The sequence below is a fragment of the Plectropomus leopardus genome, chromosome 4, assembly GCF_026936395.1.
Source record: "Plectropomus leopardus strain MGB_pleo_1.0 chromosome 4, ASM2693639v1, whole genome shotgun sequence".
Taxonomy (NCBI): Eukaryota; Metazoa; Chordata; class Actinopteri; order Perciformes; family Serranidae; genus Plectropomus; species Plectropomus leopardus.
This window is the reverse complement of record NC_142179.1, coordinates 24,588,410-24,613,936: the sequence shown is the minus strand read 5'-3', so window position 1 is coordinate 24,613,936 and position 25,527 is coordinate 24,588,410. Positions and strand designations below refer to the sequence as shown.

Sequence of the window (25,527 nt, the reverse complement as noted above, 5' to 3'; positions counted from 1 at the left end):
CAGAAGTGTCCCGAGCTGCAGTTAATTTTATTGTGAAAATCCACTGGAGGTGTGACAGCGCCTCTTTCACTTCCGTGTCACCCAAAAGCAGCAGAGCAAGTTGTCAACGTAAACAGTGGGTGTCCCCAGCATTTGTTCACATTTTCTAAATCTGCGTGGGAAATAGCTCAACCAACTGAATAAATAACATCTTATGTGTCGACTAAGGTTTGAAGCCAGCTGTCGTTTTGAAAGTATTTAGTTATTAACGCTCTGACAAGCTTACTGCTAATGCTACATTGCAGTTAGCTAACCAGCTAACACTGCAAACATAAAACACAAGTTGCTCAGATTAACTTTCTTTACTGTTAAGACAGCTACTAATTTTTCACCATGTCTATCACCGCTACTTATTTGTAGTTTACTGTTAGTAAACGGAGTTAGCTCACAATTCATTCATAGTAACACCTTTTAAATATGTTGCAAGTTCATCCACCTAATGGTTTATGGCTTATAGATATATTGGACCTGTGATGTGACAGTGTTTCTTTTTATGTCTCCCTTTCATTCAGATTATTACAAGATGTCTAATAAAGAAGTAAAAACAGCCCTGAAAAGTGCCAGGGAGGCTATAAAAAACAAGGAGTTCAAAGAGGCTTTGAAACACTGCAAGGTAAAGTATCTGCGTTCACATACTGCGGTAGATAAAGTGATGTATTTACATACATGTGGTGCTGGCTGTTGATATGCATCTGATTCAAGGAGCCTGGGTACTGAGTGAGGCTATTAGGGTGTCTACGTGTCCTCAAAGTTGTAAAAGTCTAAACATGTCTTAAATTCGTCTTTTATTTTAAACATTGGCCTTAAAAGTCATTAAATTGTATTTAATTTTAAACTGTGAGGTCTTAATGGTAGAGGTAACTGTAGACACCCGGGTGATGTATCTCAAACAGTAATGTTATAGCCTATAGCTGACTTTGCTGTCTTTACTGTGGTTGTAGGCTGTTTTGAAACTAGAGAAGAACAATTATAATGCGTGGGTATTCATCGGCTTGGCAGCCAGTGAACTCGAGCAACCAGATCAGGCGCAGACAGCTTATAAAAAGGCTGTGGAGCTGGAGCCTGAGCAGCTGCTGGCATGGCAGGTAAGGTTGGAAAATCTGTTGGTCTGTGCTGACAAATCCTTCCAGACTTTAAACATCTTCCATCAACTACACTTTGCATAATACTGATAGCAATTCATTAACTAATGTGTAAGATTTAATTTAACTGAGTGATTTCCCCCTGGACGCAACTGTTTTGTGGTTGTAATATTGCAATTTATACTTCTTCTCTCCTCAGGCATGGTAATGATAAATTGTGTTTTTTTTAGGGTTTGGCAAATCTTTATGAAAAGACTGATCAGTGGGATTTCAAAGCAGAGCTGCCTAACGTCTATCAGAAGCTTGTTGAGCTGTATAAAAGGTAACAGTTGGAAAAACATCTTCAGGATGTTTATTAAAACTACAAAGGAAGCTGTGATGAGATAGATAGACAGTCAGACAGTCAGATAGATAGATAGATAAACAACAAAATCAAGTTTGCAACTATCATACACAGTGCAGAAGAAGGCAGTGGCTAGAGTAGAACACTGATCAGAAAAGCAACACTAAGCTTAGTGACCAGTTTACTTGTATAAGTGAACTATCTACAAGCTGTTCAAAACACAGTCTTGAAAAATTAAACATCAGTCTAAAACAATCTAACATGGCAGCAAATGTTTTCACTGCTGCAATGATAAATACATGTATAGCTTCAGTTGAAATGAGCAATCATACAGTAAACTGTTAATATGTGCAAACTGGTATTTCAAGTGCAAATCAGCAGTTATATGCAGCTAGCTAGCTGGCTTTTGCTTGCTTATTTGCTTTTGCAATTTTGACTAGTTTTATGTATTCTATTTGTGATGTTATTGATTCTCATTATGCTCTCCATTAACAGCTCTGAAAAAAATAAATGTTATGAGATGATCAATAAGCTGTCCGATATCTATCAGTCCGAAAAAGAATATTTAAAGGTATGTGATTCAAAAGCGCATGGGTTCAGTGGGGAAAAAGACACCTTTTTTGTTCTCTTCACACATTTGAAAGCATTTCTATGTTTGCACATAGTTGGCAAAGGTCTGGCTGCAGCTCATTCAGGTGAAGGAGGAAGAGGCTGTGGACAAAAAAGAGTTACTGCAGCTATGGCAACAGATGACTCAGCTCCTTTCAGGCTGCCATAACGAGGAAGAGACAGACAGTGAAACCCAACAGCATGTAAGATATCTCCAAATGTGGACTTAACCTCAGAAACATGTGTTTCTTTTGTGTTTAAACACTTTTCAAAAAATAAGAGCCAATGTCATCCAGTCTACTCTAAATAGTTATTATATTCAGAGCTTACTTCAGGTTTTACCACTGCCAATGACTTACAAACATAAATAGTTTTTTTTTCTGAATGCTGTTTTCGGTGTAAATATCTCTGTTTGGTAACTGTTTTGTGTTTGTGGTCATCAGCTTATCACAGCGTTTGAGAAAGCCATGGTTCTCATGGATCCTGTGCCGGGAGAGGAACACAAGAAGGTGTCAGCTGACTATGTCAAATGTCTTTCCGAAGTGAGTGCACCTTATCTGATGTCCGTGTCACCACCACAGAAATTCAAGGATAATTAAAATATGCTCATGATCATCAAATATAGACTACCTCATACTTGAGCCTGTACAGTTCTGTTCTTAATCACTTGCTCATCTCATGTAAATCTGCCCTTACTGCAGCTGCCTCAAGAAGAAGCCAAAATGAAAGAGGCATGTGAGTCCATGCTGTCTCTCTACCCCAACCAAACTTATCCTCTTGAAGTCCTTTGTTCTCACTACCTCAAAACAGGTGAAATACTGTTTCTAATTAAATTATTTATTTACAGATATTCCAGATTTTTGTTAATTTAAATGTCACTTTTAGGCATTTGGGGAATAATTGGCTCTGGACTCAGTCCCACTCTTCTTAATACATGTCATGTTTTTATTTGAAGGTGTTCAGAATGAGGAGGCAGTCGGCTGTTTCTCTCGGCTTCTTGATCTGTCCCCTGACAGTGGATTAGGTCACTTAGGTCGGGGCACCAAAGCACTGCAAGAAGGAAGGTTTAAAGATGCCATTAAGGACCTTGCACAAGGTAAGTTTGTGCCTAAACAAAGAGTGGATTTTGTTCTTAAACATGCAGTATCCAGGATTTCCCTTAAAAAACAAAGTATGGACTCATACAGAAGTAATCTCTCTCAGTTATCACTAATGATACACTAGAAGTGTGTGGCAGTGTGATTTTCTACAGAGACTGTATTTTCCTATTTTCTGCTTATTTTCTGTGTTTGGATTGTTTATGTGTGTGTACCCCCACAGTGCTTAGGTGAGGTCCAGGCTTTATAAAAAGGTTGCAACCAGGTGCCAGACTGTGAATGCAGGCATTTACGAGACACAGTGCTGAAAAAACGCAAATAGAGCAAGAAGAAATACCAAATGAGAGTAAAGTCTGGGGTTTGCCATTACTTTCACTTTCGCTAGCGAGCGTGTTTAATAACAGTAACTGACAATCATGCAATGTGTACCTTAAATGTAAAAGGTACCTGAATGCGTGATACTGATACATGTACTTTGTTTCATCTCTGTAATGTAATTTTTTTCTGTTAATTATGCATGATCTGTCTCTCTTTTTTTTCTAGGGTTGAAAAAAATGAACTCCAGTACAGGATGGTGCAGTCTGGCTGAAGCTCAGTTTAAAATGCAGAGATACTCAGACAGTGCTATATCATGCTCTCAAGGTATATTTTTTCTTCTGTATATCACTATGCTATCCAGATATAATCACTGATCCAACTATTTCAAATAATGTGTCCAATTAGACCGCGTCAAGAGTTCATTCAAAAGGAAAAAAAACATTTTTGAATAAAATAGGGATGCTTACCACCACTTTCAAAGGGCAGTTATCCTTATTCCCTGTAGCAGAAAATGAACTTCACCGCGTGTGTGTGTGTGTGTGTGTGTGCGCGTGTGACTCCATCAGGTCTGACCGTGTGTGGAGACAAGGACAAGGAGCTGAGGGTCAAACTGCTGAGGCTGAAGCTAGAGGCTTTAGTCAGGAGTGGAGGAGAGAAGGCTGCAGACCAGGCTTTGGAGACATTCTCACAGGTTATGTGATTGACTAATGCTCTGTTTATTCAGCATGTTGTATGTGCTATACAGTTGAGTTTTCTTTAGTGTTAATATTTAATATTATTTATTATTTTTCAGTTGTAACCTTGGACATACATGTGTTGCACTACATAATATCAAAGAAAATATCACATATATGTTTGTTGTTTTTCTTTTTTTCTTTAGATTCCAGATGCTGAAAAAGACCCAGTTCTGTTAGCCCTTAAAGGACGTGCACACATTAACAAGGGACAAGTTGATCAAGCACTTGAGGTTTAAAACCTTTTACCTACTGAACTTTGTCTGGGAAAATGTCAGATGTATATAGGCAAAACAGTATTGCAGTAAATTATTTATTCAAAGTCTAACTTTGAGAACTGGATAATAACAACTTGAGATAAACCTTTATCCTCTATCTTGATATATGGATAGGAAGAAAATTGTCTCTTGCATCAGACATGAGATAGATTGATGAGGATAAAACTACTGTGTCTTCCACAGGTCTCATCAGAGCTGGTGGCCTCGAACCCTAACCTGGCTCAGGGCTTTGAACTGAGAGGAATGGCACACTTGGCTCAGGGCCAGCAGCAGCTGGCAGAGGAGAGGTAAAAACCGTGTGTCTTTTTCTGTGCATGTTTTTTATCTGTAGTGCTCCATTTCTAAGTTAAACCCAACAATCCATTTGTATTGTGCAGAAAGGTTTAGTTCTCCCATGTGAACTTTTCCCTATTGCCCTTCTGTTGTTTAGTTTCCTGAAGGCGGTTAGCCAGAGCCCAGATTGTGCAGAATATTATTTCTTGCTGGGACAGCTCTACTGGGACATGGGAGAAGAGACCCGTAAAGACCGGAGCAAAGCCCATACACATCTGCTCAAGGTTAGTACAATTATTAATTGTCACTTTTTTGGCAGGTGAGGGGGATTTTGTTTCATTATATCTTCATTTTAAACACTTTTAAATACTCATGGTCCAGACAAAGCAATATAAGTTTTAAAGGAATTAAAAATCTACACAAATATACTTGTAAAATGTCACAGTATGATTTTTATTGCCAGAAGTCAACTGAGCTGAGTAGCATGTTACCTTGAAAGCTTCATTTGTCCATTTCAGGCTGCAAAGTTAGACCCACACCTCAGCTGTGTATTCCGCTACCTGGGACATTATTACCGGGAGGTGGCAAAGGATCATGCCCGGGCTCGGGGCTGCTATAAGAAGGCCTTTGAGATAGACAGCGATGATGCTGAGTCTGGAGCCGCCTCAGTGGATCTCAGTATGGAACAGGATGATATGGTTCGTGGATTTGTTAGCAAACAGACAAAAACTCCACAAAAGCCACAACTTTCAGAGCTGTCATGTACAGTATTGGCATTTGTGACAGAATTTCTTTGCAGGTCTTATTTGTATTGACCCTTCCAATTCTCTTTTTTCTCTATCTCTACCTAAATGGCACAGGACACTGCCTTAGCAATACTTCAGTCAGTGATTGAGAAAGCCACTCCGGGCTCAGCTAAATGGGCCTGGATGAGACGAGGGCTTTACTATCTGAAGGTCGGGGAGCATCAACAAGCTGTGGCTGAGTAAGAGTTTAAAATCTTATCGTGCATAATGTATTACCTTATGTCTTTATCATTCTCCACATTACCATAGGTAATTTAAGTGTATGGTTATTGCTTATCATTTAATTTATGTCTACAGCCTGCAGGCAGCGCTGAGAGCAGACCCAGAGGACTGGGTGTGCTGGGAGTGTTTAGGTGAGGCCTACTTAAACCGCCGGAGCTTCACAGCAGCTCTGAAGGCCTTCGGGAAGGCCCATCAGCTTCAGCCAGCCTCCATCTACAGTGTGTACCAGGCTGCTGCCATCAAACAGACCCTGGGCAAGTTCAAAGAGGCGGTTGCAGAGTACTTGCAGATCACAGCACAGCAGGACTATGTTCCTGCTCTCAAAGGTAGGTGTTAGGTTCATAATATTATGACTTTCATTGCATACATCTGAATCGTATATCTGAATTTAGACAAAGAAAGGGATGACTGGTTGCTCTGTAGTTAAAACTTGTGGAAAACAGAAAAAATCAGGAAAGACCAGACGAAAATCCGGGCACGCCGAAAATGTGAAAAACGTAGAAAACAAGAAGGACTTGCATTAAACAGCCTTTATCTTAGTGGCTAAATCATTAAAAAAGCCAGCATGTTTTGGTTACTACCAGTCTTCATCAGGGTTTTAAAATTAAAAATAAGATTTAAAAGCTCAGATGAAGACCGGTAGTGGCATTGGCTTTGTTAATGATTTAGTCACTACAATAAAGGCTCTATAAGGTAATTCCTCCTCATTTCTACATTTTTAACATTTTTGGACTCCTGGATTTCATCTTTATTCAGGCTGGTATGATGTGTTGTTCAGGTCTCGGGGAGTGCCAGCTATCTCTGGCAAAAAGTTTCATGGAAGACTGCAGAGATGGAGGAGCCATTGACCTCATTCAGCAAGCCATACAGAACCTCTTCAGGTAATGACTAAACAATAGTTTCATTTCTTAACCGTAAACTGAAACAATGCTTTGTTTGGGATTCATTCATTCCTTCATTCATCACACACTCTTTCTGATTTCATTGATCAATCCTCTCACATTTCTGTGCTCTTCAGAGCTGTGGAGCTGCGTCCAGACCTGTCGTGTCTGTGGAAGCTGCTGGGAGATGCTTGCACTGCAGTCAGCACCGTGTCACCAAACAGAGCCAAGGTCCTAGTGCCGGCTCCGCTGGCTGGTTTAGATCCAAACACCCAGAGCCACACACTGAACCAGGCCCAGATACTCAAAGTTGGTGAGAGGTAAGATCACAAACTAATATAGACATTTTCTGAGCTGCCTGTTGGTGCTGCTTTGTTCAATCATACATTTATAATGAATCAATAGTCTTTTTGTTGCCCTGTGGCACCATGTCTCCCCTGTTGGCCAGTACTCTAAACACTGAACATTAAGCACATGTTGTTATCTGCAGGTGTTATGCCCGTGCCTTGAAGCTGATGTCTGAGGTCTCCAGTCTTTGGTATGACCTGGGACTCAACTATTACCACCAGTCCAGGGTCTCCTGTCCAACAGAAGGAGACCAGAACTCTCCGTCTGTGCTCCTGGAGAAGGCCCAGCAGGTAATTCACACCGTCATGCAGTGTTGTATAGTTTCCTCCCAGTGGTGTTTAGCATTGAGTTATTTGTTTTCTTTTTCAGTGTTTAAAAAAGGCTATAATGATGGAAAGTGGGAACCACAGCCACTGGAATTCCCTGGGAGTTGTTTCTATGAGCAAAGGTAAATACCTTGTAAATGTGAATAATAGCCGTCTACCCCATCCAGTGGACAGACTGATTTATTGGTCACTGCTTAATTTATGCATCAATATTTGACTGACAAAAAATGAAAAATCTCTCTCTTAAGCACAGTATTGATTGTGTTGTCTAACTAGATTCATTGATTTAGTGTAAAATGTTTTTACTTTGACTTGATCATAAAACACCTTTTTTAAGTGAAAGTTTTACATGTATATATTAATGTTTACATGTAACATTCACATTTGATTTACTGTTATTGCTCTGCCCTTAGAAATTAACAGTGTAACATGGTCATCATAGAAAGAACTACAGCTATCAGTTAATGGAAAGCTCTGTCTATAATTGTATCAGCCATTAAAGGGATAAACATGACTTGGTATTCCAAATAATGTTTATCTATACTGCTCAGTAAAAAGGGTGAACTAAACAAAAAGGCTGCATCTTAAATAACACGCTATTTGGCACATTAAAACAGTATGTGAGATCTTTTTAGTATGTTAAGTATGTCTGAAACTGTCAGTTTGCAGTTGTAAATACTGAAGTTATGACAGTCTTTTCTAAAATTCAGTTCAGTTTTAATTGGTCCAGACAACCTCCAAACATTGGATTGTTTTTATTCAGTCTAAAAAGCTGTAATCTTTCAGACATAGCCATGCCTGATTAAAAAAAAAAACCCAACGCATGTCTAGCACTTTAAATTAAGCCTAAGACATGACATAAATAAAATTATGTGTGCTATTTTTTCCTGACTAATACAGCTACCTCTGACTGATCTGTGTCACCGGAACTGATACACTTTTATTTCGTCACTTTCTTTCTATTATGTAAGGTCTTGAGAACTTCGCTCTGGCTCAACATTGCTTCATCAAGTCCATACAAGTCGAACCAAATGTATGTACTGCACATTTGTTTAGGTGATGAACAGTATTCTCAGAAATTCTAATGCTTTTATGTGACGTTTTGATATTTCATTATAGAATGTTGTTGCTTGGACCAACCTTGGTACCCTGTATTTGAAGAAGGACAACATAGAGGTGTGTGTGATCCGTTTTCTTATATATTTGGGGTTTTTTTTGCTTATCAAAGTCGGCTGACATTTTCTTTTATAAAGCCTGGTCGTTTTTTCTCAGCTTGCACACGAGGCCTTTAAGATTGCACAGTCACTGGAGCCGCTTTACGTCAACTGCTGGATCGGACAGGTACAAAGACTTTATCAGACCATGTTTAAAGATCACTTTAAATCACTTTGTCGTGGAAATGGACACTTGGCAATAACTCAGTGTCCAAGGGTTGTTTTTACTGTATATGTATACATATATAAAGTATGTGACAAACCATCAGGCAAAATCTCACAGTACAACTAACAAGGAAAAGGATAATTAGGTTTACGTAGGATGCTTTAAGTGTTTGAAAATGGAAAAACTAGACATATAGGTTGGGTGAGAGGCCTCAAGGTGATGAGATGTAAAATGAGTCCAAATAAACAGCCATGGCCAGTTATACATAAATTTCATTTAGCAAAGCAAGGATTTCAAGTTCAGCTGTAGTTAAATAATATTAGGTTCTTGGCTAAATGTGCAGTAATTTCCTGTTGGTTGGTATTTGAAATATAGAAGTACAAGGTCAAAAGAAATTGCATAGTGTGCTGGTCTTCATAAGACATAATAACTGTTTGTCTTTGACCGCGTTTCTCGGTCTTAATGATAGTTTTGTCCCCTTTGTCCTCCTACCAGGCGCTGATAGCAGAGAGAGTGGGAAGCTACGACACCATGGATCTCTTCAGGCACACCACTGAACTCAGCACACATGTGCGTGACCTCCCAAAATCACTGGGGGCTGCGACTGAAATACCCACTAATTAGCTGGCTAATTACAGTTTAATCTTTGCTTCAACTTTCTCTGTCACTCTGCTGAGTTTTCATCTACAAACCTTTGCTACCACTAGAAAGTAATTACGGGTGATACCACAATGAAACAATGTGTATTTGCCTTTCTCTGCCTTTTTCTCCCTTTTCATATGAATCTCTCTAACACTCATTTCCCCGGCAGATGGAGGGAGTGAAAGGTTATGCCTACTGGGTATGTTCCACCCTGCTGGATAAGAGCAACCGAGACTCTGAGCTGTACCGCTACAATATAGTCCAGATGAACGCCATCTCTGCTGCTCAGGTGGCGCTCAGCAAGTACACAGGTACAGCGTCTATTTGTGTGTCGATGTGTGTCCCTTGTTGTACTTCAGACCATGTGACAGATGTTGTGTGACATGAAGTTTATTTTGCCTCTCTCCCAGAGAGGATCCAGTGTGACCCTGACGCCTTCATTATGCTCGGCTACCTGAATGAGCATCTGCACTTGAAGAGGCAGGCCTTACAGGCTTACAAAAGGTGTCTGTTTAAATCACACCAACTGCTTCCAGAGGTTGAGAAAGTGTACCAGTGAAAGAAAGAGAAACAATAAGAAAGACATTTTAGTACATATTTGTGTATAAAACACCTTTCTAAATCTTAACTCTCTTTCCTCAGAGCTGTTGAACTTCTTCAGTCCATGTCCTCGACAGAGGAGCTGCTGGCTTTCGCTCTAGGAAGCTACGGCCGTGCTTTGTGGTAACACTGTCCTTTCTCAGTTCCATGTACTTTAATCATCTCTTACATAACTCACAAAACACCATGCACTCCATTCTTTGTATGTTGCACTGTGTCTATTGCAGCACCTCAGGCCAGTTGGAGGAGGCGGTGCGTGTTTATGATTCCACTCCACTGCAGGAGCTCAGTGATTTGACCGGCCTGGCTCTGGTCTACTGCAGGGCAGGACTCATCCCAGAGAGCATTAACGGTGAGAAAGGGGAGACACACTGAAATCAGAGATTGTGTATGTGTTTCCATGCCAGAGTGACTGTGACTTAATAGTTTTGTTTGTACTGTAGCCTATGAACGCGCCTTGGCTGTGGCGTCCAGTGAGAAGGAAAAGGCTTACATCTTGACAGCTCTGGCGCTGCTTCAGCACCGGCAGGGTAACCTGGACTCAGCCAAGACTCTGCTGTTTAAATGGTGAGTCCGCATTGTTGTCTGGACCTTACCAGTGATTTTATAGGGTGAAAAAAAACTTCAAAAGGATCTTTTAATGGCATTTTATTGTATTTGAAAGGATACTGTTTGAAAGCAAACTGTCAAGTCTTAGATCATGGAGTTTGTTTGAAAATCTTCTTGTCATACCACATGATTTTAAGAAAAGATAAGATAATCCTTTATTAGTCCCACAGTGGGGAAATGTGCATTGTTAGAGCAGCTATGAGGTACAGGACAAGCAACAAAAGAGCAATTCAAATAGTAAAAAAAAAAACAAATATAAAAAACATTAAATAATAAAAAAACAAGGTGCCAAGTATAATTAAAATCTCCCTCTCTCTCTCTCTCTCTATATATATATATATATTAAAATGTTATAATAACTGTACTGTATTTTTTACAAACTAAAGGTATTTGTCTGTTTTCTGCCTCCACAGCTCGATGTTAAAGGAGCCCATCTCAGAGTCCCTGCTCTGTTTATGTGCCCTGGGATTGGTCCACAGTGATGCTACACTAGCTGCTGCTGCTCTCACCGAGCTGCTGAAGCAAGGCTCAGCCTCTGGGAATGTTATAGAGCAGCGATGTCTGCTCACCTGTGCCTTGCTCGCTCTGCAGGGTAACTACAGCGCAGTGCAGAGAGAGGCTTCCAGAGCTGTGCACAGGTAAACTGTTTGTTTAAATTTTTAGAGTACCCTACTGACCCGCTGTGCCCTACAGCAACCTAATTTCATTTCTAAAAAGAACAGGTATTCATCAGTGTGATTAGATTGCACTTTTGACAGAAAAGGCCAGATTTCCCGAAACCTTTTGCAGCTTGTGTTTGTTTTATGTGCATTTTTTGAGGATTGCACATAAAAAACGGCATAGCATGTAAAATGTGTTTGATGCATGTATCACTGGATTTGGGGTCAGTTTTGGACACAATATTAATGTAAGTCACATGTTGAAAAAGCTGACATGGGGGAACACTCCACAGTTTGCAGTATTTGCATATTGTACTGATTTTATCTGCCTCCTTGTAGACATTTGAACATCAAGTTTTTTTAGATGCTTTGTTTTTTCCCATGTAGTCCCTATACATTTGAACCTACACACCCTCTGACAAGTACCGTGACAAATTATCAACAAGTGCAATACTTTCCCTGAACCGTGTAGCAACATATCCACCAAGTCATTCTTTGCAGGTGATTATAGGAAAAAACAGTCTTATTTTTCTGTCTTGCTTCCAGCAATCCTGGAAACCCCTCTCTGTGGGCTTTGCTGTCCAGGGTGGTACCACAATACTACCCCAGGAAGGCAAATGTAAGGCTGCACACACACACACACACAAAGGTTGCACACACCTCTCGAGCACAAACACAGGAAATCTATCACGTGCATACATTTAAATAAGCAGCATTGTCCATATTTGCTGTTGTGCTGCTGGACAGTTAGAGTTGAAAGGTTTTATGGTTTCGTCTGCTGTGTTTTCCAGGGCGGAGCGATGGCTGGTCATGTTGCCTGTCTCTCCAGTATGACCCAAGGAAAGGTAAGGAGTGACTATATATTTATGTTGAAATGACTCTGTTTATCTTTAGCTGCTATTCTGTCTGTTTTGTTACATTCTCTTTAATCCCTGTTTAATTTTAAAAATTAAACCCAGTGCTAAATTATGTTATTTTGAACTCTATAGTGTGTAATCTATTTCACACTGTATAGATCTGTCAGGATCCGAAATGCATTTTGGTGTCGTTGCCACAGTGTTTTCAAATGAAACCTAGGTGATCTAACTTGTGTCCTGCAGAGGGCGTTGTTGTACAGTGGAGTGAACCAGCTAGCCAGTGGAAGACACTCCAAAGAGGACAGTCTCAGGAATGCATTGAAGACAATGCAGAGAGCTGTGCTGCTCTGTCCTGGTAAACACACACACACACACACACACACACACACACACACACACACACACACACACACCTGGAACTATAGACTACCTCACACAACCACACACTTATCATTGCAAACTGAAAATATAGATGTCTTGAAAAACAATTCAGTCAGTAACAGGAAATTCATTTATGTAAACACTCTTATTAAGATAAGTTCTGGTGAGATAATGTGTATGCTAAACTGGTTTGAGAACCATCTTCTAATCTAATCAACGCTGTCTCTTATATATACAGTAATTTAAGGTTTTGCAGCTTTGTGGCAAAGTGAAGCTTGTATATGTTTATGCCAATTTGATAAATGCAAAGCTACCATACACCTACGATTAAAGGAGTACTGAGATGTCTGAGTCTCATCTCTTCTCTATGCTTTCAGATGATCCAGCAACATGGGCGGGATTAATGGCTGCCTGTCACACAGAAAACACCGCCTGTTATCTCTCTGGTTCTGCTCCTCGCAGACAAGGACTGGAGCAAACCCTCATGTCAGTGGTGTCTGAGAAAGGTGTGTGCACTTGATTGTGTGTTTTCTGTGGTTTTTACTATTTTGTGTATGTTTGAGTGTATAACGGACACCATTTTGTATCCCAGTGCATAATGTGGAGGAGATAGAGCGCCCTCTAGCCCAGACTCTAGAAGGCTGGGTGTTGCAGCAGGCAGTGACTGGTCTCATGCAGGGGGGGCGGCTGGAGCAGGCAGAGGCCCTCTGCTCACAGGTGGGATATTAACACACAAACATTCACATACAACATTAATGATTTAATTTAATTTAATTCATTGTAATTTAAGACTCGTTTCAGACTGATAATAACATAGATGTAGAAATAAAAGTTAGATGTGAGGCCTCTTCTTTCTTCCACTGTGTTTTTTCTCAGGTGCTGAATGTTTCTCCTGAACACCCAGCAGTGATGCTGTCACTGAGACAGGTGCAGTGTCAGCGCCTCCTTGTGGCCGGTGGTGGTGCTGTCCTCCCAGACTCTGTGCTTGAGGAACTTAACAACACTGTAATGATGAACCCCACCAACCTCGGGGCGTGGCATGTAAGTGGACGCACAGATGTCGACAAGCCATTACTCTTTCAGCTGTTTAACGGTACATTTTAAATAGAGCTATACCATATTGTTCACACAGACATACACTGATCAGTCTTGACATTAAAACTACTGACAGGTGAATGAATATCATCTTGTTACAATGCAATTTTCTGCTGCGTGCCACTTAACCCGCACCACCCACACAAACACCAGTACAGACCAAGTACACTTCCCTATGGCAGTGGCGCCCCAACAGGACTATGCACCATGCCATATTTCCAAAACTGCTCAGGAATGGCCAGAGGAATCACAATCACATCAAGCATCCAGGAAACATGCCTGTACCCCACCTCGCAACCAACAGGACTCAAAGGATCCGCCCCTAGCGCCCTGGTGCCAGACACCACCGTGGTTGAGACTCGACGCTGGGGTACCAGCCCTTCTCAGTGATGCACAATCAGAGTGGGATCTCGGGGGTTTGGAGACCAGATGGACGCCTCGCTCTCCTTGTTACATTCCTCTGGCCTATCCTGAGTGGTTTTTTGGCAGGGTGGCGTCGCACACAGTCTTTGCTGCATGGGACGTTGCCATCGGGGATAACCATTCCCATGAGGGGGTGTTCTTGGTCGTCAGCGGTGTTTGGGTGGGTAGTGTGTGTCAAGTGGCATTTGCATGAATGCCAGGACACAATGTTTCCCAACACTGCACTGTAACAAGATGATCAATGTTATCAAATTCACCTTGCAGTGGTTTTAATGTTGCCGCTGTATATATGTAGTAAAAAGAGTTGATACTTACCAACTCTGTTACATACCGAGGCTTGAAAATTCAGATGATCTCAGTCTTGGATAATCACTTGTTTAAGTGTTGAGGTCATTGAAATGATAGCCATTTTGTCTTGCTTCCACTGAGACACTGGGCGAAGGCAGACAGTTTTTGTGCCTTGTTTGAGATCTCTTTGCTCCATTTAACATCAAATGGCTCCTACCAGCAGGGGGGCAAGCAGCAAAGATGCCAGGCTCTTCTCTTCAAAGGTGTGAACATATTGGCAGACTGCAACAATGGTTAATGAGCAGAAGTGTTACTATATAAATGTGGAGTTAAAATGTGTAGCAACAACACAAAGTCATAGACCATTCTGTACAAACAGAGACCAGTTACGTAAGGTTCTTTCAAAATCCACATGCAATCAGTGATTTTATGTCATGCTAGCAAGGTAATTTTCCATTAAATTTTTTGTTAGTCTTTGTATTTTTGTATTATTTCGTTAGCTTTGGAGTTCATTGGTGTTACAAGTAATAAGTAGAGCTTTGGCTTCATTCTTCTTATTATAAGAATATTGCATCGAGAATTCATATCACTAGCTGAACATTTTTGTAGTTTAATATTTGCTTCAACTTGAAGCCACAGGCAGCAGAATGATCAGATGTAAACTCTTGAGTTATTTAAGAAAAATGGCTGTATCATTTCATTTTTGCCCTTCTTTCATCTCTTCTTCCAATCTTTACTCTCACATCGCCTTGAACACTCTCCTTAATGATCCTCTTTCTTTACTTCTCACATTTCCCCTCCCACCCACCCCTTTGTAAATCTCACATTCTCACCTCTACTCCCACTCATTCTTGGTTTCAAATCACACTCCTCCTCTCTTTTTTTTATAGTGGCTGGCTGTGGTGTATCGGAGTCAGGGCCTCTTGGTTCAGGCAGTCATGGCCTACAGGCAGAGTCTGCAGCTCGCCTCACAGCTCGGCCTGCACAGCGGCCAGGTATCCAGCCTGCTGCGACTAGCCCTGCTTGCCCTAGGACCCTGTTTGGTGAGTTCCAGCATAGGATGTGGCGTGAATCTAGATCCAACATGTGATAGTTGTGCAATTAAAGCTGTACTTTATCTGATATTTCTTTCCTGCAATACTGTGGCAGTGAATAAGACATTTTTTTGCATTACAAATGTAATGGTAAAATGGCAACATGGAAGTTAAAGTTAGCACTGTGTCAAGATGCTAGCAGTGTTTGCACCAGGAGTACTGTTCTAGCAGTGACTTGATGGTGTTTTTGTAAAATGAGAAGAAGACTTGCATATTACTTCACACATGTAATCTCAGAGGCAGCTCCTATCGACACCCCTGTCAGTGTATGACAGGGATGGACTTATGGAAACAGCAGCCAAGGCCAAGTAGAAATACAAACAAGACCCAAAACAAGACCCGAAACCGCCTTTGTGTTTTATCTGCAGGGGATATGGTTTTTAGTCCTCTGCTCACATTTTGCTAACTGTGATAATCATCTTAATGTGATAACAGCCACTGCTGCTCTGAAAACACTTACTAACAGAGAACAAATTGTGGATATTTGTTTGTATCCACAATTGTATCCTCTGAATGGCTAACATTGTGCTCTTTAAATTAATTTTAAGGTGTTTATACAAGAGATCTCCAACATGAACATGCAAAATTTACTTCCAGCCACTGGTTTATCTGTAAATGCATTGCTGGTGGGGGCTTGAGTCCCTAATGTTTCTGACAGTGGATCATTGTCTGTGTTGGGGGCTTAAAAAAAAAGATTCACCTTGACCGGCATCGCTGTTGTCAAGTGAAGTGCCTGACTGTCCACCTGTCAGTGCCACCTCTCCAATTATTTCTTGGATTCTTAGGTATGCCTGCAAGACCGCAACCTCTTCCTGTCCTCCTCCACTTATCATAATGAAGCACTTGGCTTGGGAAATGCATTTTTTTGCTTCCATTTTTGTGTCAAATAATTTTCTTTTAATTCCAGTTGACTGTATGTCCCTTTGCTGACATTACATTTATATTTTGCCATCAACTGTATTTTTTCCTTTTTTTTGACACTGACACTGGAAATTTACAGGTGTACTTTGTTGAAGTTTATTTAAAAGTTGGCAGGTTTTAGTACTGCTCAAGTTCTTCTTTTTTTTGAGTTGACAGCTCTTCAATTTTTGGGCATGTGCCAGAGTATTTGCACATGGCACAACACCTGCCATCATTTCAGCGCATCTGGAATGAGCAGATTTGGAAGGTTAAGAACATGTGATGTATCTGAAGTTGACTTCACTTCTGTTCCTTAAAAAAGAAGAAATTTAGTTAGTTTAAGAAGAAATTTAACAGGATGTTACTGTATGAGGCACAATGTTAGAAAACAGCACTCTAACACTAAATACATGTTTAGTAGGTGAATAAAACGTGACCCTGTGTGATCTGACCTCTCAGGCCGGTGTCCCGGGAAACGACTGGACCAACATGATACAAGAAGCCACCACTGAGGTCCTGAAGCTTGGTTCATCCCCTATGGCCCAGCTTTTCCAGGCCCTGCTCCAGTATGTGACCAAGATGGCTGCGAGGTCAGTGCTTCTCGATGTTTTCTGTGTCACCTGCAGCAGGTAGTATGCAAAATACACGTTGCAGGTGTGTGGGTTGCTCTGCGTGGATATACAAATGACTTTATCCCATTGGCAATCTGAAGTGAAATATATCATCTGAAGCGATTGAACGAATCATAAGTTCCCTGAAACTTCAGAGTTATGCCTCCATCTGTCGTTTCAAGATGTTTGTACTTTTGAAACTGCAGATCAATTTACAAAGCAGAGTTTCCTTTCCCTGACATAATAGCCTTCTGTCACTACTCACAGGCCTGCCAGGACGCTTAATGAGAACGCTACATTTATCAGAGAGCTGAGGAGAACGAATATGCCAATCATGAACTGGCTAAATTCCTTGGGAGATGCTGCAGGAACACCCCTGTGCCAAACATAATCACTGTATCAAAGGCCCTTTTATGCCTGAGACAAGTTTCATTTTATTATATATTAGAAAAAAGGAGATTGCTTTAAGATTCAGAGAGGGTTTCAATCCAGACCAGCAGAATAACATCATGCCAGCTCGCCAACAAGCCAGGTCAGCAGCCATCCAATTCCATGTTTCAAATTAGCAAATTATCATAGATGCTGTTTACAGGCACCATGATAGGGAACACTCACATTTACCTCCTCATTTCGTTCACAGATTCCACTCCTTCATGTAACCTACCCAGACATGAGCTTCAGTTATTTGGTGAACAAGTAACAAGGCTCATGTTACACCTTTGGCCATTTCTGTGTGTGTCTTCTGCAGGGAAACGAGGCGTTTGTTGGAGAGGCTGGCATACTCCCAAGACTTCCCAGTTACGGTGGTACAGGTGGCCAGCTGGTACCTCCTCAGGCACTTGCACGCCAAAAACGACGAGGAGCTAATAAATGTGAGCCATCAGCTGCCTCATACCTACACTGGCACCTGATCGAATGATTTATGTGGTGATATATACTCATTTGAAGTGCCTGTTTTCAACTAAGACTTCTGCTGAAACAGCAATAGCACTTATAAAGTAACACTGAAACTAGTCGTCTGTATAGAATAACCCAGAAATGAGTCCTGAAACCCGTAAATGAGTTAGTATTTCAGCGTTTCCAGTTCTCTCGTCACAAAGTCAGTGGGTTTTTTGAATGGTTTTTTGGTCAGAAACGTCAATAAGGTCTGTGGATAACACTAGCTTGAGACTTTCACGTTTTGTTCTACAACATAAAATTCATAAATAAATACCTCACTCGCGAACTTTGAAGCCTGTATGTGTCTTAGCAGCACCAAACACAACTTTATTGCCTCGTAGTGGTGGCAACTTGACTGTAGTGTAGTTGGATTATAGCCTATCAGAAGCTTGTTACATTTTGGCTTCAAAAATCCTGAAAGTGGTATTCATTTGTGGATATTATGTTGCTGAACAAAAGGTGTCAGTATCATAAAAGTTTGTTTGACACAGAACATATTTTCTGAAATAAACCAAAATGGAAAATATCCCACCAGCTTTTTGACAAGGGAACCAAATGTTAGTTAGCTTCCATGTTGGCCTACAGAAAAACGCCATCCCTGGGGCACTCTATTGCATTCTGCATTGTTTTTCTTTCACCACAACTTTGATAGTGAACACATTTTCTCATCATTTTTTTGGCAGGTCCTTTTGCAGCATGCCAAAATTCATGGAGATCAAAGACTGCTGGAGTTTCATTCACAGCTTGCCGCTTCATCAGACTGAATCTTTCATGTCTACGACTGTATCGCTATGGAATCATGCTGCTCAGCGAGTTTATCCACAGGTTTCCTGGGTCTCTTCCCTACATATGAAATCATATCAAACTGGACATAATGGATCTGATATCAAAACATTTATTGGCTTTACATGATTCTTTGGTTTTACATATATAGTCTTTGGGAAATTAAATTAAATGACAAATCATGATCATTATCACATATTTCAAAATGAACATTGCATAAAGTAGCCATTGTCCCCATCCAGGCTGAAATAAAGAAACATTGCTCAGTACAAAAAGATTGTCTCATCTTAAGTGCACATAATCCCAGCGATTGCTGATCCGTCAATACAACCAGAATAAAGTGGGAAAAAAAAGATTATAGTAGACTTAGTAGTGAACAGTACTTAATACAAAAAGACTTTGCTGGTAACATACAGATCCCAGAGACATGTTTAGTAGTAACTACTGTTGCACCAATTACAGTTGTCCATTTGTGTAAAGGAAAAAAAAAGTAACACAGAACAGCAAATAGTAGAAACTTTGAGCCCTCTTTCAAAAGTATGATTACATCCTGAGATATTAATTTTCACTCTTTGATTTTCTTTATCTAGTTGTCCCTCCACTTGTCTTCTACCACATCAGGTAGCCATAGTGACATGGTTCCTTTTTCCATCTGTTTGACAACTGTTTTTCAGGCCCTTAAACACTCTCAGCGGCTGGCTGTGCAGACATGCTTGGTCATGAGAGTGCAGATGTTTTGCCCACAGCCCCAGCACTGTTGCTTGACGTGTGGAGAATCCTGCTGGGACTTTCTCTTACACAGTGAGCACATGTCCATAGCACCACCAAGATTCGGTGCTGCACCCCAATCTCCTTCACCTAGATTTCTTTTACTATTAGCCAGAAGTTGCTGAAGCTCTGTCAGGAAGGTGTGTTGGGCCTTTCCAATGCCGACGACTTTCACTCTTTTGGGGTCAAACACACAATCCTCCTCTAGGCCGCTGGGTACGGCTTTCATGCCACAGTTGGGGGGTACCCAGGCAGTGTCGTAGCCTTGCGAGCTCCAGGTATACTGCATAGGATGGTTGTCTGTGTCAATGCGTTTGACGCGGCCCACACGCACACGTAACTCAAGGACCACGCGGTTTGAAGGGTTACAGTGCAGCGGATAACGTTCAGCCTTTTTCTTATCACGGCTGACATACACGCCCTTTCCCAGCATGCCACCCGATGACTGCTGAAAACCGTTGGCGATGATAAGCCGAGCATTGGCGACACTAGTGCCATGGTACATGGTGTAGACGCCACTGTCTTTGGGCGCCTGAGACGCCTTCAGCTCCACACGAGGAGAATCATCATCATAGGTCACCTCCCAGCCAAAAAACGGCAGCGACATTTTTCTCCGTCAAGGATGCTGTTAAAGACCAGCAACTCTGTGAGAAATGAATACACAAATGGCTTCATGTGAGAACAGATTTAAGAGTGACTGGGTGTCATTCGACAAGATGAGTATCCAAAAAAATACAGAATATAGCTTTAACTCTCCAGGGGACTTGGTATCATCATGTGCTTATACACAAAGCTAAGAAGATCACTTTTGAAATTTAATAGGTTACAGATTACTAGTTATCCTGATAAAAATGAATTAAGTCATGCAACTATTTCAGTTACCCCATCAAATTAATGCAGCATTTTACATTTGATTCTTAACTAACAGATGTTTAAAATTTGCTAAGAAAGCCCTGAAATATACAGACATAGTGAATGCAAAAAGAGGACATTACCAGATTTTGTGAAAAGCAACAGAAATAATGTTTTCTTCTAAATATAGACTTTTTACCGAAAATAACATATATAGGTGTAACCCTTTTGTAATCACCAACATTTTGATTAGTAGCCTAACTGTAACTTAATTACATATTGTTGCCTCAGTAACTGTAACTGATTACAGTTACATTTATTTTGTAATTTAATCACATGTAACTTGTTATTCCCTTATTAGGTGAGCCATCAATTTCTGTGTCCCGAGCAGGAATCTCTGCTACTGTAAACATATTTATATTATATTTTCGAAACAGTTGTTATCATAATTTGCCTCCATATTTAGATACGGGCTAGCAATTTTTGACATCTGTAAAAGCGGAAACTAGTGCGCAGATCTGTCTGTAAAATGTTACATTACCTGTCAAATGTTTTTCATGTAGCTGGCCCGCACAGCATCCGGCTGTAGCAGATTTAAGTTACAGAAAAGTGAGAAATAACTGATTCCTAAATGTGTACCCCTACCTAAATATTAAAGTAAGCAGTATTTTATTGAAAGACTGAGGTACGTTGTGTCATAAACACTGAGTAAAAAACGGCTATTACATGCTAACCAGTCTTTCTGAGGTAGCATGAGTTAACACCTAAAGTTATTGAACAAGCTATATGCTGACTTAATACTGACGTTAATACTACGTACTAAATCAGCGTTAGGAACAGTCCCTTAACTGAAACTATCAACAAAATGAACGAATTTATGTTTTATTTACAGAAAAGCAAACTGTTAAACTAGTTTACGTAAGAATGCGACGTCAGCGGGACACTTACAATATATGTCAGCCGTCAGACCTTGACTGACACAAAGTTAGTGGTTATTTCCTTTTAATATAACGAGCAATAGTTTTGTTTGACCGTATGATTTAACTCTAACTTGTTAGTAAGTTGACAAACCTTACCGTCAGGGTATAGTCCTTATCTCTGCCTCACCTCAATAAGTTTCACTTTCTATTCAGCTTTGTCTGCATGAATCGAGTTTCGCTGTAATGATTCATGATGAAAACATATTGTCATAGCACACAGTACTTCATTGAAAAACAAAACTATCCACACTTCTGAACGTGGCCGGTTAGCTCAGTTGGTTAGAGCGTGGTGCTAATAACGCCAAGGTCGCGGGTTCGATCCCCGTACGGGCCATTAGATCTTTTTGCCAACATCTGCCATTATTTATTTAATGTTTCCCAAATTTGAGAATGAAACTAACAAAACAATCATCCAGATAAAGCGCACTCTCACACTTCCTTGTTTTGGCTTTATTTAAATGTAAAACTTTATCTCAATTGAGCTGCTTGAATTAAAAGGAGGCATGCCAAAACCCCCAGGTTCACTGTGTGATAGGATTAATTGTAATTTTGTTTGGGAATATATACTATAAACGCTTAAAGTCATCTGACATGATGAAGACCACCACCTGGGTGCTGCTTTAATAGGCCTACCTGATGTTTAGGTCCTGTCTTGAAAAGGGGCCCAGCGTCTAAATATAGCTTTAAAAGCTTAATTATCTCAAAGGAGGTTGTGCTTACATGGTGCATATTCCAAAATTAGTTTGTGTTTTATCATATTACCACACAGTAAATTTGGAGCCCGGTAGTATGCCAGCAGAGGCATACTGTATTAAGTGCACAGAGAGGGGAGGGCATGGTTGTGTACCCAGAAGCCCAATCACAGTTTAATCTGGTGGTGATGATGTGGCGAGCGAGCACAATAAAACCCCCCAACAGAGTGTGTTGTGAAAAGCTGTATCTTTTTCATTCTTGTCTAATAGGTACAGTAGTGTTGTCATACCAGTGCTGTTGAATTTTTTTCCTACTCCCATTGCTCTGCCCTTTGAAATGAAACTACACAAGTTTGTGTCATGTAAAGTGGAAAACTGTCTTTTTTTGTGTCAGCCTGAAAAAAAACAAAAAAACTATTTGATATTCGAGCCTTTCCTCATATTGTCAGTTAGATTTCAGACTGCAGCTGACACATCTCTCTCCCTGTAGCACATGAATAAGAAATTGAATATACAGTAGTCGCACTTTGCTGTTTAGTTTTCACCACAACATGTCCCGATGGGACCTGCAAAAATAAATGTTGTGTTCACAGCATCTCTACTCTTCACCAGCTTAAATTTAGTAAAAAAAAAACATGTAAAATCAGGATGCTATGGGTTTATCTGAAAGCTGAGGGCATTACTACTGATTGAGCTTTTCTGAGTCTCTTCACTAAATATGGAATCATATCAAACATAAGGACATTATGGGTCTAAAGATATAACAATGACATTTATTGGCTTTGATTCTGTCGCATGATACAAAGTTCAACAAATTGGAGTCATTTCAGGCACATATTTAAACATTTACATCACATAAAATAACTAATGTCCACAGCTACACAGAACAACAGTTATTTTGTGTTGCATGTGATCATAATGATCAGATAATATAAATGAGAATATAAATGAGACCATTTACAGAGATCTTCAAAACATGCAGTGTCACCTATCACCAATTACCAATTACAGTAAGTGCTTTCTTCTGGTAGAAAAAGTTTAAGATTAGACATGAATAACCCATTTTGGAGGCTTATCCCGGTTATGATCGCATACGGGATATGGTGTTTACATGAGCAGAGAGAGGTCAGGTTATTGATATTCTCTGTATACATCTCAATTTCTGTTATAGTACTCTAGCCAACATGTTTAGGTTTCTCATTAACAGAATATGGCAGTGGTTCCCAACTGGTGCATCGCAGTCCAAAACTGGGTCATGGGTCCATTCTGAATGGAGTGCAAGTGACTTTAAGTACATTGAATTTCTGTCATGGAGCTTTTTATTTTGAAGTGTGATTTCCTGCTGTAAAGTGAGTGAATAATCGACAAACACTTAACAGAGAGCAAACTAGCTCTATGACATGGCCAAACACAAGTGTTTAACTTTGTGGACCTTGAACAAATGAGTAATTTGGAAACCCTGACTGGACCAGTTGGGAACCAACATAATATGGTGTTTATATGCTCAAATACATAAATGCGATACTCCACAAACCTGATCATAAACAATTTATTCATATCTATGTGAACACATTATGTGTTCTGTTTTCAAAGCATGATCACACCCTAGATCTCTATCTATATCTTCTGCTCTCAGCCTTGTCATGGTTTGGCCGGGCAGAAATGTTTAGACATGACAATGCAGATGTTTTGCCCGCACTCCCAGCACCGTTGCTTGAAGTGTGGAGAACCCTGCTGGGTCTTTCTTTTGCACAGCGTACACACATCCGCAGCACCACCACCTCCTCGTTCTCTGCTGCTTTTGGATGTTTTTGATAGAAGCTGTTGAAGTTCTTTCTGTATGTTTGTGTTTGGTGCGTTTGCAATACCAACCACCTTCACTCTTTTGGGGTCAAACACACAATCCTCCTCCAGGCCGCTGCGCACAGCTTTCAAGCCACACTTGGGGGGCACCCAGGCGGTGTCGTAGCCATTGGCGTGCCAGGTGTACTGCATCGGATGGTTGTCCTGGTCGATGCGCTTCACACGGCCAACACGCACACGCACCTCAAGGACCACACGGTCTGAGATGTTGCTGTTCAACGGATAATGAGATGCCTTTTTCTTATCACGGCTGACATACACACCCCTTCCCAGCATGCCACCTGTTGACTGTTTAAAGCCACTGGCAATGATGAGCCGTGCGCTGGCAATGCTGGTTCCATGGAACATGGTGTAGACGCCCCGATTTTGGGGCTTCTGGGACGGCTCCAGCGCCACACCAGTAAAGGAAGCACCATCGTCAACCACCTCCCAGCCAGAGAACTGCACTGACATCCTGAATTGAGAATGGATAATCTGCAGATCTGTGAGAAATGAATGCAAAGATGTGGGATCATATTATCAAAGATTGAAAAGCATTTAGGGTTGAACTTTTTTTTCTTACAGAGGCAAGTGAAATCCATTGAACCACTTAGCGCAAACTTTTTATTGTCTTTATGCGCTTTTATGTTTTCTTTAAAGTATTCTGAAAAGCATTGTTGTAAAGAGGTGTTATACAAATTAACCTGCATTGTGTCTGTTGTTGCTGTCTCCTTCCTTATTGAGTGATATTTTTTTGCTCAGAGAAATCATCTGTGTCTGCCTCCCTGTCTGAGAGCTTGTACATGTTGCTTTGTTTTCTCTTTGTTGGATGTTGTTAACTTGGATCTTTATAGCCTTGTTGATTTCAGTGAACTCTTATTTGATTAGTGTTCCTTTAATAATCATTTTTAGTTATGGCGATCGGGAGGGGTGTTCTTCCCTCCACCCCGATCTACTTAAAGTTTATCAAAACCACAGTTGCAGTCCTTGTGTTTCAGAAATGCAGTCAATGTGACTTTCTCTGCATATCTAGAAAATTACAAAACATTAAAAGACATTACATTGTCGGTATTTCAGTCTTACCGTCAGTGAAGAGTCGCTTTCTCCGTCAAATGTCTGAGTGTAACTTTCAGTTTCATTTACGATGATATTTACGTCACATTTCTTGGTATACTAGGCCGGTTAGCTCAGTTGGTTAGAGCGTGGTGCTAATAACGCCAAGGTCGCGGGTTCGATCCCCGTACGGGCCAATCAATGTTTTCAGACTACACATCCTGAAATTCCTTACAAGACTGTTTCACCTTGTAAGTGAACATTTGTAAATCAATGGAGTCATATCGTGTAACGTGAATTTAAAGGGAAAATCATGTTCCCTCATACCTCCACTGGTAGATTGTGATGCAGTTTTAACAATAATTATAGTTTGAGTTGTGTTCTAGTTTCAACTGTTATTAAACGTGGTCCGCGGTCTATCAGTTAAATAATATGCTATGTAAGACTTTTATTTCCCCACGATATCGCTAGTTGAAGTAGCCTATACCTTTAATTTAACAGGACACTAAAAAATAAATGTCTGAAAGCTCATAAGGTAGGATGTCGTTTATTTTTCTAACCATTTCTGCCTTTATTTATGCCTATCGATGTATTCTTTTGTCTATTTATGTATTTTCTGTTTTCATTCATGCACTTATGTATACATTTGCCATGGTCTTTGGTGAAATTTGAACCGGCAATACCTAATTTTGGTCACACGGGGGGGCAGCAAAAAAAAGATAA

The 25,527-nt window shown here is 40.5% G+C and overlaps 2 protein-coding genes and 2 non-coding genes across 5 annotated transcripts; 3 read left to right on the top strand and 1 right to left on the bottom strand.

Moving 5' to 3' along the window:
• The first annotated feature begins 26 nt into the window (after window positions 1-26).
• skic3 (SKI3 subunit of superkiller complex) lies at window positions 27-18,892 on the top strand. 2 transcript variants are annotated; one of them, XM_042487692.2, is made up of 41 exons: window positions 27-115; window positions 552-652; window positions 981-1,124; window positions 1,352-1,443; window positions 1,960-2,035; window positions 2,130-2,276; window positions 2,517-2,615; window positions 2,775-2,883; window positions 3,029-3,169; window positions 3,714-3,812; window positions 4,055-4,179; window positions 4,369-4,455; window positions 4,684-4,787; window positions 4,931-5,057; window positions 5,292-5,471; window positions 5,634-5,758; window positions 5,877-6,127; window positions 6,580-6,682; window positions 6,820-7,002; window positions 7,173-7,320; window positions 7,400-7,478; window positions 8,328-8,389; window positions 8,476-8,532; window positions 8,629-8,697; window positions 9,232-9,306; window positions 9,548-9,689; window positions 9,789-9,882; window positions 10,021-10,101; window positions 10,206-10,330; window positions 10,422-10,545; window positions 11,001-11,225; window positions 11,793-11,865; window positions 12,038-12,091; window positions 12,347-12,458; window positions 12,862-12,990; window positions 13,077-13,201; window positions 13,361-13,525; window positions 15,181-15,333; window positions 16,744-16,874; window positions 17,644-17,767; window positions 18,518-18,892. In XM_042487692.2, exons 2-41 carry the CDS (start codon window positions 563-565, stop codon window positions 18,596-18,598), a joined length of 4,710 nt encoding a protein of 1,569 aa, XP_042343626.2. In that variant the 5' UTR covers window positions 27-115; window positions 552-562; the 3' UTR covers window positions 18,599-18,892. The 2 variants fall into 2 exon arrangements, with proteins under 2 accessions (XP_042343626.2, XP_042343625.2); XM_042487691.2 differs by having other exon boundaries at window positions 56-207.
• Window positions 18,714-24,948, bottom strand: LOC121944118 (uncharacterized). The gene is made up of 3 exons (XM_088076021.1): window positions 24,835-24,948; window positions 23,557-24,254; window positions 18,714-20,001 (listed from the first exon to the last, which is right to left on the bottom strand). The coding sequence occupies exons 2-3, from the start codon at window positions 24,223-24,225 to the stop codon at window positions 19,306-19,308; spliced, it is 1,365 nt and encodes a 454-aa protein (XP_087932147.1). The 5' UTR covers window positions 24,226-24,254; window positions 24,835-24,948; the 3' UTR covers window positions 18,714-19,305.
• On the top strand, window positions 21,478-21,551 carry trnai-aau (transfer RNA isoleucine (anticodon AAU)). Its single transcript has one exon. It is a non-coding gene; the product is annotated as a tRNA-Ile (tRNA).
• On the top strand, window positions 24,928-25,001 carry trnai-aau (transfer RNA isoleucine (anticodon AAU)). The gene has a single exon. It is a non-coding gene; the product is annotated as a tRNA-Ile (tRNA).
• Window positions 25,002-25,527: the final 526 nt, after the last annotated feature.

What these genes read in the sequence shown, in the direction of transcription:
- LOC121944118 (XM_088076021.1), bottom strand. Translation starts at nt 24,225, where the DNA reads ATGTCAGTGCAGTTCTCTGGCTGGGAGGTGGTTGACGATGGTGCTTCC. An exon ending in AACATTTCTGCCCGGCCAAA is followed by an intron (nt 20,002 to 23,556) that starts CCATGACAAGGC and finishes CAGCATCCTTGA; the next exon opens with CGGAGAAAAATGTCGCTGCC.
- skic3 (XM_042487692.2), top strand. Translation starts at nt 563, where the DNA reads ATGTCTAATAAAGAAGTAAAAACAGCCCTGAAAAGTGCCAGGGAGGCT. An exon ending in GCCATACAGAACCTCTTCAG is followed by an intron (nt 6,683 to 6,819) that starts GTAATGACTAAA and finishes TGTGCTCTTCAG; the next exon opens with AGCTGTGGAGCTGCGTCCAG. An exon ending in GTGACCAAGATGGCTGCGAG is followed by an intron (nt 16,875 to 17,643) that starts GTCAGTGCTTCT and finishes TGTCTTCTGCAG; the next exon opens with GGAAACGAGGCGTTTGTTGG.